This window comes from Oryctolagus cuniculus, chromosome 10 (genome assembly GCF_964237555.1).
Source record: "Oryctolagus cuniculus chromosome 10, mOryCun1.1, whole genome shotgun sequence".
In the NCBI taxonomy this organism is placed as follows: Eukaryota; Metazoa; Chordata; class Mammalia; order Lagomorpha; family Leporidae; genus Oryctolagus; species Oryctolagus cuniculus.
The window spans coordinates 55,813,300-55,825,347 of record NC_091441.1 but is presented as its reverse complement, the minus strand read 5'-3'; the positions used below and the strand labels follow the sequence as shown (position 1 = coordinate 55,825,347).

Genomic DNA, 12,048 nt, shown 5'->3' with positions numbered 1-12,048 from the left:
AACTATTGTACTTTGACTCTGCCTTGGGTACTTTGCTGGCACCAGTATTATGTCTGGTGCTAGCCCGAGATTATAGTTTAATTGGCAGTTTGAATCATTCTCACTGTGTTGTAAGGACTTTTGTTGCTACACCTTTTCATGTTTTAAGTATTCTAAGGAGTTCGAGAAAGACCAGATCTATAAGTGTAAGTTGTCTTATTCCTCTTATAAGCTCATGTGACATTTTTGCCTTATTGGAGAGCAGTCAGTTGCAGTATACAACAGTGATTTCTGTATTGGTTGTCAGATAAATCACAAATAATTTGTTTCAGATATTAATGTATCAAATGAAAACATCCTACGGCCTTTATATTCAGCCAAGTTGATACACATTTTATTTTTTGATACACATTTTATTATACTTAATTTTTTCATCTAATTACTGATTTAAAGTTATTTTAACACTGCCTTACTTGCTGAATATTTAAAGGGAAAAATGAGTTTATGAGATTTTTTGTGACAGCATCTGTTCCTTCTCATCTTCTCATTCTTATTTTCCCATTCTTTTCCTTTTTTTGACAGGCAGAGTTAGACAGTGAGAGAGAGACAGAGAGAAAGGTCTTCCTTTTTTCTGTTGGTTCACCCCACACGTGGCCGCTACGGCCGGCATGCTGTGGCTGGGTGCTGCGCCAATCCGAAGCCAGGAGTCAGGTACTTCCTCCTGGTCTCCCGTGTGGGTGCAGGGGCCCAAGCACTTAAGCCATCCTCTACTGCCTTCCCGGGCCACAGCAGAGAGCTGGATCGGAAGAGGAGCAACCGGGACTAGAACCCGGTGCCCAAGTGGGATGCCAGATCCGCAGGCGGAGGATTAACCAAGTGAGCCACGGCGCTGGCCCCTATTTTCCCATTCTTAAGACGCAACTAGTTTTAGCTGTGTTGGCTGTTGTTCTTTATGTTTACTTCCCTATCTTCTGTTGTCATTTAACCCTCCCTTATGCTTTTGTTTCAGGAGTTACCTTTTAAAAACTTATTTATTTGAGAGAGGGAGAGCAGTTAGAGAGAGAGAGAGAGAGAGAGACTGACCAACAGAGGGAGCTTCCTTCACTCCCCAAATTTCTGCAGTGGCCCAGGCTGGACCATGCTGAAGCCAAAACCTGGGAACTCCATGTGGATTCCCACGTAGGTGGCAAGGACCCACTACTTGAGCAGTCCTAAATTTGCTGCCTCCAAGGGTGAGCATTAACATGAAGCTGGGATTAGGAGCAGAGCTGGGAATTGGATTCTTCTGGGGATGTGGGCCTTCTAACTGCTAGGCCCAAGGCCCTCCCTCAGGATCACTTTTTGATACCTCTCTGTAGAACGTGAAGACTTAGCTTTCTGTCACCACCTCTGGTCCACCCACACCAGAAACACATAACACTCTTTCCAGCTTCTTCATGTGGTTGTATTGTGTTGTAATTTTGTTTTTGTGAGAATTAATTGTGTGTGTTGCTTAACTGACATTTGCATGTGAGCTGGGGAGTATACTAGATGTAGTTTCCTATACAACTTTGTTTTTGCTGTAGTTCATAATTATCCTTTTAAAAAATTAGTATCTATTTTCCATACAATGAAATACATGCGTCATGTTGACAGATGTGTACATACATAATCCACATCCCTACTATGTGTAACATTTCCTCCATTCCTAGAAGTTCATTTGTGGTCTTTGTAGTTCTCGTATGCCCACAAATAATTTTTAAGTTTTTTCATTTGTTAGTAATCTGTATTTTTAGAATTATTTCTTCTCAAACTGCTCTCTGTCTAATCTCCCAAGACACTGGAGCATATCAGATGTGTATTCATTTTATCTTCTGGGAGTAATTTCCCTTTGTGCTTCCTGACATGCTTAATCTGGACAATGCTCCCTCTACATTGATAGCATTTGAAAAGACTCCTCACTAATCACCCCGAGGGTTCTGTTTCTCTCTACTGTGTTAGATTTCTGGTTTTCTATACCTCTATTTTTCCTCATATTCTCTCTCTTTGGTGAAGTACAGTTTTCAGTAGCATAGTAAATAGACCTTTCTCAGTTAAGTTTCAGATAGGAATAGAATTCCTAGATTAGAAGTGATTTTTTCTTAAGCATAAATTCAGAATTGCTGTTGAGGAGATTTAATTCTCTCTGATTCTGTGTGGAAGCTGTTTTCTTCTGTTGAGCATGAGGATCTCTTGTTTTAATCAGTACTGTGAGCTTGCAAAGTAATGGGCCTTGATGTGGATCTGTTTCCATCAGTTGTGTCAGCTGTTTGATCTTTAGCATCTGGAAAGTATATCTTTCATATCTGGACATTTTTTATAATAACTTCATTGGTGATTTCTGTTCTTCCATTTTCTCTAATCCTGGAATGGTTTTTGCTTTTGAAATTGTCATTCATTATTCCATTACTTTTGAATTTCAAGGAGGTTTTTTTTTTGGTGTTTCTATGCACATTCCTTTTAGTGGTGTCATGTTGGTATTTAAAGGATTCAATATCAGCTCTTTTCCTTACTGTGTATACTAATGGTAAGTTGTTTTTTGTTTTTTTTTTTTAAGCATTTTCTCATTTTCTTACCCTGCTTAATTTTTGGCCCCTCTGATTTACTCTTTTCTGTTTGTTTTTGCTTTTCATTTTCATGTCAGAAACCATTCATCAGATATCTGGTGATCTTTAGTTATCTATTTATCTATAAGAGTGGGCAGTAAACAGATAACACTCCAGCTTCTTCGTGTGGTTATATTGTGTTGTAATTTTGTTTTTGTGAGAATTAATTGTATGTGTTGATTAAATGACATTTGCACATGAGCTGGGAGTATACTAGATGTAGTTTCCTATACAACTTTGTTTTTGCTGTAGTTCATAATTGTCCTTTTAAAAAAAATTAGTATATTAGTTTCTTCCATTCCATTTGTTATGGAAGCTTGTGTGTCTGCGAATGGGTTTGACAACTCTGGACTCTGCTGTTTGGTCATCTGGTTGGTTATTTCCTTGGGCTACTCCTGGCATCAGTCTTTAGGTCTTTTCTGATCTAGGGAGATTTCTTGATGCTATAAGATCTCTTATAGCATTGAGGCTATAAACTTGGTTGCCAGCCTTATGAATACTGATTAAGGGCAGAGGGCTTGGTGTCTCAGCATTCATCGTATAAATGCACAACTTCAGTTTTTGGTCTTATACCCTGCCCTTAATAATACCTGGTCTCTGTAGCTTTTTAGAGAATAAACTTCAGCTTTCTTGTACTCCAACAGTAGAGCAGTAGTGTAGGGAAATCCAGGAATGTAAGTGCTTTATATTTTATTTTTTTAATAATGCATTTATTTATTTGAAAGAGTTACAGAGAGGGGTGGAGACAGAGAGAAGAGAATGAGACAATGGGAATCTTCTGCTGCCTAGTTCCCTCCCCAGATGGCTGCAGTGGCCAAGGCTGGGCCAGGCTCTGAAGCCAGGAGTTTCTGCTGGGTCTCCCACATGAGTGGCAGGGGCTCAAGCACTTGGGCCATCTTCCACTGCCTTTCCCAGGCTATTAGCAGGGAGCTGGATTGGAAGTGGAAACGCCAGGACACAAGGTGGCAGCTTTATCTGCTACACCACAATGCCAGCTCCCCTCCCTCTAAATACTTTTTAAATAGACTTCCAACCAGTGCTTTCGTGTTGAGTACCTACCATCTCATTTATTTCCATATTCAGAAGTGTGCATTCGTCTATTCTGAGCATTTTGAGGGTTTGTTGGTGAAAGGATTGCTGCTAGGTTTTTCTTGTGGCAGACTTAGGTCTACTTTCTTGGTCTGCGAAGTGGGTTGTACTTGTTCAACTGCTTCCCAGCTTCTAGTGTATATGAGTGTATATATGTCTCTCTGTTTGTATGAGCATGTTACTGTGTATGTGTGTTCTCTTTTCTTTATAATTCTAATTATGGTTGAGGATTGAGGCTTAAAAGAAAGAAATCTTTAATAAGATTTCAGGAGATAATGGAAATAAAGTCCTGTAGAATCATTTGGTCTGGCCTTTGCCAAAGCAGCTGCAGGTGGGACTTGAAATTCAGTAAATCCATCACAGGCTAATTTTTTAAAAAAGATGTACTGTATTTATTAGAAAGACAGGGTTACAGAGAGGGAGAGGGAGAAATGGAGCTCTTCCATCTGCTGCTTCACTCCCCAAATGGCTGCAACTGCCCGGGCTGGGCAAGGCTGAAGCCAGGAGCTTCTATTGGGTCTCCCACATGGATGGCCAGGCACCCAAGGACTTAGACTATCTGCTGCTGCTTTCCTAGGCACATTAGCAGGGATCTGGATTCTAAGTGGAGCCTCCAGGACTCAAACTGGTGCCCAAGTGGGATGCCAGCATTGTAGGTGTCAGCTTAACCTGCTGTTCGACAGTGCTGGCCCTGAGCAGGCTAATGTTAAATTGATAATTTTGTGTGGCCCACAAATGTTAAAAGATTCAAATGGAGTACCAACATTGTGGCAGAGCAGGTAAAGCTGCCACCTGCGACGCTGGCATCCCATATGGGCACCAGTTTGAATCCCAGCTGCTCCACTTCCAATCCAACTCCCTGCTAATGGCCTGGGAAAGGCAGTAGATGGCCCAAGTGCTTGGGCCCCTGCCACCCATGTGGGAGACCTGGCAGAAGCTCGTGGCCCCTGGCTTTAGCCTGGCACAGTGCTGCGGCCATCTGGGGAGTGAACCAATGGTTGGAAGATCCTCTGTTTCTTTCTATAACTCTGACTTTCAAACAAATAAATAAATCTTAAAAAAAAAAAAAATCGAAATGGCCCTTGGCAGAACAGAAGGTTCCTACCCTTGAATACTATTCTAAGAAGGTAAAGGTGTCATAATAGTGAAATTTGGTCCTTGCCTCTTATCTACCACTTTTCCACCTCTCCTAGTGGAATTTTTGTCCTTTTTTTCTAACATCTTCCTCCTGAACTTTAGATAAGAAGTATTCTTGAATATCTCTCATTAAAGATGTTGTTTTTTTTTTCCTCTTAATTTGTTTCTTCCAAGGTCAGTTCCTTTCTTCTTTTAATTTTTTTTCAAATTATTTTGTTTGTGTGTATGTTTGAGATCTTCCTCTGGTGGTTGTACATTCATATCTGAATAAGACACTAAAAAGTTAATAGGGAGCAATTATTTAGCTTAGTGGTTAAGGAACTTCTTAAGATGTTTGTGTCTCCTATCAGAATATCTGGGTTTTATTCTTGGCTCTGGATTCTGATTCCATTTTCCTGCTAATGAAGACCCTGGGAGACAGTGGTGGTAGTACAGTTGGGTGGGTTCCTAGCTACCCATGTGAAACAGCTTTGACCTGGTCTAACCTCAGTCATTGTAGGCTTTTGGGGAGTGAGCCAGTGGATGGGCGCTCTCCGTCTCTGTCTGTAATATATATAGTTAAAAAATGATGATTGGTGGGCCAGTGTTGTGGTGCAGTCTCTGCTTATGATATTTGCATCCGATATCAGAGTTCTGTTTCTAGTCTCAGCTGCTCTGCGTCTGCCAGTATACTGGGAAAGGCAGCAGAAAGATGATCCTGCACACATGAGGGAGACCAGGATGGCTTCAGCCTGGCCCAGCCCCAGCCATGGTGGCGTGAAACAGCAAATGGAAGATTTCTCTCTCTCTCTTTTGCTCTCTCTCTTTCTTCCTCTCTTTCAAGTAAAGTAAATAAATAAATAAATCTTTTTAAAAAATGATGATTGGTAGCTCCCTTTACCTGAAGAGGACTTAATTAACTGACTTTGCATTATGGTGATTGGATGCATGGAGCTTTTGGGGTATTTCTGAGTGCTATCATTTAAGAGTCTGTTCCTTATGGCTATTCAGTCGTTCAGGGCAAGAAGCTTCCTTTTTCCTGCTGAGAGACAGGGTCCAGGTAGTTAATAGCTTGTCTTTGAGCTCCTGGAGTACACCTTGAGTGTGGCCATTGCATGTCACACACATTACTTTTCCCCTCGTGTCAGCCCTCTGATATGCTTATATGAGTAGGCTTTGTGTCTGCTGGACTTACTAGGCTCTGTAGACAGGGGCTTCCTCTTTTCTATAGTCAGTTATTACTTCTCTATCTTCTTTCTTTCATAGACATGTAGCTTTTTCTTTTCCTCTGGGATTACTATTCCCTTTCTCTTTGTCTTTATGGACTTCTTTTTTTTTTTACATTTTAGTTATTTTTATTTTTTTTAGTTAATTTTACAGTTATTTTAATGTAGTATCAGGAGGGATAGGATATAAAAATATGTCCATGCTGTCATCTTTAACCTCCTTTTGTGGTTTTATGGATGGGATAAATGGGGAAGAATTAAGGAATTGCACTTGGTTTTAGGTATGTCTGTATGCATGCACATAACACCTGCAGTAAAGCAAAGAAGGGAAATCACTACTTTCTTGTATGTGGCCACCTTGCTAACTCATTTATGTATTCTTCATGGTAGTTTGCCTGTAGCTGGTATTGAATATATATGTTGAATTAAATTTATTTATATGTAGTGGCTAGTATCTTTATTCTAAAAATTTTCTATTCACCTTTCTGCTTTTTTCATTGAACCATGTTTTCTGAGATTTAATACTCCAAAAAGAAATATATAAAATTAACTTTCTTGGCCGGCTCCGTGGCTCACTTGGCTAATCCTCCGCCTGCGGTGCCAGTACCCTGGGTTCTAGTCTCATTCGGGGCGCCAGATTCTGTCCTGGTTGCTCCTCTTCCAGTCCAGCTCTCTGCTGTGGCCCGGGAGTGCAGTGGAGGATGGCCCAAGTCCTTGGGCTCTGTACCCGCATGGGAGACCAGGAGGAAGCTCCTGGCTCCTGGCTTCGGATCGGCTCAGTGTACCGGCTGCAATGCACCAGCTGTATCAGCCACTTGGGGGGTGAACCAACGGAAAAAGGAAGACCTTTCTCTATGTCTCTCTCTGTCTGTCTCTCTCTCTCTCTCTCTAACTCTGCCTGTCAAAAAAAAAAAATTAACTTTCTTCTTTAAACTTATAGATGGGCTAAATTCTATCATAGGTCTTTGAATAATGAAATTTTTTTTATCAAAAATATGTTTGCCTTTTTTCTATAAATTAAAGAGCTATGGTATATGGAAAAGCGACTTAAATTAGTCTCATAAATTGAAAAACTGACACAGAATATCATTTTCATAGAATCATTTGGTATACTAGATTTATAACTACACTGTATGTATGTATTGATTCTTTCTGAATTGTGACATTTATTCATCTTTTCTTTTTTATTCAGGTAAATGGGCAGTGTGCTGGCCATACAGCTATGCAAGCTGCTAGTCAAAATGGACATGTTGACATTTTGAAGTTGCTTTTGAAGCAAAATGTGGATGTAGAAGCTGAGGTAACTAAACTAAGCTTGAAAAATATTTTAAGTTAAATTTAATGTCCTGAAATATTTCTGTGTGAGATGCATTTTCATTTTTGAAAGTTAATGTTTACCTAATGTTTTTCTGATTGAAAATAAAATTTGACAGAAGACAGTGTGCCTCAATAGCCTAGGCAGGGCCCTTGGTTAAGATATGAGTTCAGTTTCCTGCTACTATGGTAGAACCACTCTGCTATTGGAAGCCCAGTTGGGTTCACCCAAGAATTACACTAAGGTAGTTGAGGAAAAGGGAATATGAAACTCCTGGGTCAAGGTGTTTCCTGATCCCTGTGTTTTTCTTCATTTTTGTTTTTGAATTGGCATTTGTTTACTCTTACTTCTTCAACTTAGTGTGGGTCTTTGAAGAGTTTAGAGTGCACTTAACACTGTATGTGTATATATGTTATTAATACAGAGTATTTTTTCAGAAGAGGAATAAATATTGAGAGACTCATTGAAGTCTCTTGGGAATCGATACATGTGGTGGAAATGATGGCTTGCTTTGTCTTAGTTAACTGTCATCTCATTATTAAAAATAGTATCACTTTTGTGTTACTCTAGTATAACATTAGATAGCAGATTATTTAGATAGATAGCAAATGTAGATTGTGCAGAGTATTGCTATTTTGTTCAAATGACACTGTCTTCTATGAGAGGTTAATAAAGACAGATTACTGAGTGTTAAATTTGTGGCTCAGTCTATTTACTAGTTTAAGAAATTTTAAAGATACTTGAAAAGGAAAGTGTTTTCTAGTCTAACGTTATTTTTACTTTTTTTCTCTAACTGTATTTTGAATTGTTGGATAGCTACTAAAGAGCCTGTGTTGGAATAAATAAGTCATCTTTGATGTTGAAATTTGCTGTTGGCCAGAAAGAATTTGAATTTTAAAAACATCTGAATTATATTTTATTACTTTGATGTTCTATGAATGATATGGTGTAGTTTGGTTTTGCTTTTACAATAGTAATCTTTTCAGTTTTATTTATTTATATATCTGAAAGGCAGAGTGAGAGAGACAGAGAGATCATCCATCTGTTGGTTCCCTCACCATATGACTACAATGGCCAGGGCTGAGCTTCTTCTGGGTCTCCCATGTGGGTGCAGGGGCCCAAGTACTTGGCAGGGAGCTTGACCAGAAGTGGAGCAGCCAGATATGAACTATATGGGATGCTAGCATCGCAGGCAGAGGCTTAACTTCCTATGCCACAATGCTGACCCCAGTGTAGTATTTTACTTTAAGGTTACATTCTTTTTTTTTTTTTTTGACCGGCAGAGTTAGACAGTGAGAGAGAGAGAGACAGAGAGAAAGGTCTTCCTCCCATTGGTGCACCCCCCAAATGGCCACTATGGCCGGCATGCTGTGCCGATCTGAAGCCAGAAGCCAGGTGCTTCCTCCTGGTCTCCCATGCGGGTGCAGAGCCCAAGCACTTGGGCCATCCTCCACTGCCTTCCCAGGCCACAGCAGAGAGCTGGACTGGAAGAGGAGCAACCAGGACTAGAACCACAGGCGGAGAATTAGCCTAGTGAACCATGGCACCGGCCTAAGTTACATTCTTTTTTTAAAAAGATTTTATTCATTTGAAAGGTAGAGTTACAATGTGGGGGGGGGGGGGTGTCTTTCATCTGCTGGTTTACTCTCCAAATGACTAGAGCTGTGTTGATCTGTAGCCAGGAGCCAGGAGCTTCCTCTGGGTCTCCGATGTGGGTGCAGCGGCCCAAGGACTTGGGCTATCTTCTACTGCTTTCTCAGGCCTTAGCAGAGAGCTGGATTGGAAGTGGAGCAGCCAGGACTGGAACTGGCACCTATTGTGGGATGCTGGCACTGCAGGCCAGCTTTACCTGCGACGCCACAGAGCCAGCCTTTAAGTTAAATTCTTATGGGTTGTGAATTTAGGGAGTAACTTTGTATTGTAAGGTGTTTTGTTTTGATAATGAAATAAACACAAGTAAATTTTAGTGTTTTGTAAGTGGAAAGCAATTACTTTATTTTGTTACTGTTTTAGTTTGATTTGAGGGAATGAAGTAAAATTCACTAAGTTGGCTAGCTCTCATTTTTTATTTAGTGAATCCAGAAACTACAATAGCAACAACTACTAAAAAAAAACTCAACATCCTTCTGTTTAAGCTAATAGGGAAGACCACTGAAAAGCTATAATTTTCCACCTCATTTATAAAAAAAGGCTTCAGTTCTGATTGAGAACTCAGTCACTCAGTATGGCCATATGGGACTGTATGTGTGTGTATGTGGGAATAAAATGGACCCTGCTTTTCTTTTCTTTTTCCCTAAATTGAGCTAAAAATATAAGATAAATTATTAGCTGATTCTATAAACATTGTAAGATTGGTGATGGAATGAGGCTGAGTAGGCTAGGTATTTAAAAATATTTTGCAAACTGTAGCTGTTAACTATAGAGCAGTGAAATATGTACATAGATGTTTCAAAAAGTTTAGGGAAAATTGAATTAAAGATAAGTTTATTTTGGCTGGCGTCGCGGCTCAATAGGCTAATCCTCCGCCTTGCGGCGCTGGCACACCGGGTTCTAGTCCCGGTCGGGGCACCGGATTCTGTCCCAGTTGCCCCTCTTCCAGGCCAGCTCTCTGCTGTGGCCCGGGAGTGCAGAGGAGGATGGCCCAAGTGCTTGGGCCCTGCACCCCATGGGAGACCAGGATAAGTACCTGACTCCTGGCTTCGGATCAGCGCGGTGCACCGGCCGCAGCGTGCCGGCTGCGGCGGCCATTGGAGGGTGAACCAACGGCAGAGGAAGACCTTTCTCTTTGTCTCTCTCTCTCACTGTCCACTCTGCCTTTCAAAAAGAAAAGTTTATTTTCCTCAAAAACTTTGAAATTCATGTATAGTTTTATGTTTATATGTATTTTCTGTAAACTTTTTGAAGAGCCCTTATACAAGGGAACTTCTCCCATACTCGTCATTTAGAATTCCATTCTGTTTAGATTTTTTTTAAAAAGTTTTATTTATTTATTGAAGAAGCAGAATGATGGTGGGTGTGGGGTAGGGATCTTTCATCCACTGGTTTATTCCCCAAATGCCCATAACATCCAGAACTGAGCTAGACCAAAGCCTGGAAACTGAAATTCCATCTGGGTCTCCCACATGGATGGCAGGGATTCATGTACTTGAACTGTCATCTGTTGCTCAAATGCAGGAAGCTAGATTGATAGTAGAAGTAGGACTTAGTCCCAGACACTGATAGGGGATGTGTAAGTCCTACACATGATTTAACTTGCTGTGCCACAATGCCCACCCCCATTTTCTGCTTCAAAAATTATTATAGGCAGATGGAATTTGTAAAATGTAGTGGGAAAAAAAGGGGATATTTGTTTTTTTTTTTAAAAAAGATTTATTTATTTATTTGAAAGCCAGAGAGAGAGAGAGAGAGAGAGAGAGAGAGGTCTTCTTTCTGCTGGTTCACTCCCAAAATGGCTACAACGGCAAAAAGAGCTGAGCCGATCTGAAGCCAGGATCCTGGAGCTTATACTGGGGTGGGTGCAGGAACCCAGGCACTTGGGGCATCTTCCACTGCTTTTCCAGGCTATGAGCAGAGAGTTGGATCGGAAGAGGAACAGCCTGGACTTAGTCCGGTGCCAATATGGATGCCAGTGCTGCAGATGGAGGCTTAGCCTAGCACATCACAATGCTAGTCCCAAAAAAAGGGATATTTGTATATCATGTTAAATTGATAACACAGTTTCCCAATTATTCATTGAAATCTATATTTAAAAGTTGAGTTTAGGGGCCAGTGCTGTGGCATAGTTGGTTAAGTCTCTGCCCATGGTGCCAGCATCCCATATGGGTGCCAGTTTGAGTCCCAGCTGCTCCACTTCCTATCCAGCTTCCTGCTAATGGCCTGAGAAAGCAGCAGAAGATGGCCTAAGATGGAAGACCTCTCTGTCTGCTTCTTCCTCTCTCTGTTTCTCCTTCTCTCTGTAACTCTGCTTCTCAAATAAATAAATCAGTCTTTAAAAAAAATTGAGTTTAAATACAAATCTAACTCATGGCATATGACTAAAATAAAACTTCATCAAAGCCTCATTTTTATAGGATATAAATTTGTTTATAACAGTGGTTCTTTAGTAGGGGCCTTTTTTTTTTCCCCATGAGAGGAGGGACATTTGGAGAAGTCTGGAGACTTTTTAATTGTTTTAATTGAGAGAGTAAGAGAGAGATAGAAATAGAGACAGACACAGAGAGGGCTTACATTTACTGTTTATGTCCCAAATGTCTGTAATGGGTGTGACTAAACCCAAGAACTGGAAATTCTATCCAGGGATCTAACAACTTGAGCCATCGCCTCCTGCCTGCTAGAATCTGCCTTCCCGGCTGATCTTTGTCATTTTGCCTTTCAAATAAATAAATCTTTTAAAAAAATGTTATCTGTTCCTGGTTTCAGCCTGGCCCAACCCTGGTTATTGCAGGCATTTAGGGAGTGCACCAGTAGGTGGAAAAATCTCTCCATTTGTTTGTGTCTCTGCTTTACAAAAAAAAAAAAAAAAAAAAAATATATATATATATATATATATATAAACACAATTAAAAAAAAACCAAAAAACAAAAAACAAAGGAATCATCTAGAAACAGAGACCAAGACAGAGAGAGAGAGAGAGAGAGAGAGAGAGAGAGAAAGATTTTTTTTTTTTCTGTCTGCTAGTTTACTGCCCAAATGGCTGCAA

At 40.4% G+C, this 12,048-nt stretch overlaps 1 protein-coding gene across 1 annotated transcript in view; it reads left to right on the top strand.

The window, feature by feature from the left end:
• The window catches only part of MIB1 (MIB E3 ubiquitin protein ligase 1), a 164,424-nt gene that overhangs the window by 85,786 nt on the left and 66,590 nt on the right, over positions 1–12,048 (top strand). The window contains exon 10 of the mRNA XM_002713451.5: positions 7,227–7,334. Coding sequence (XP_002713497.1) covers positions 7,227–7,334 — 108 coding nt within the window. The remainder of the gene's footprint in view (positions 1–7,226; positions 7,335–12,048) is intronic.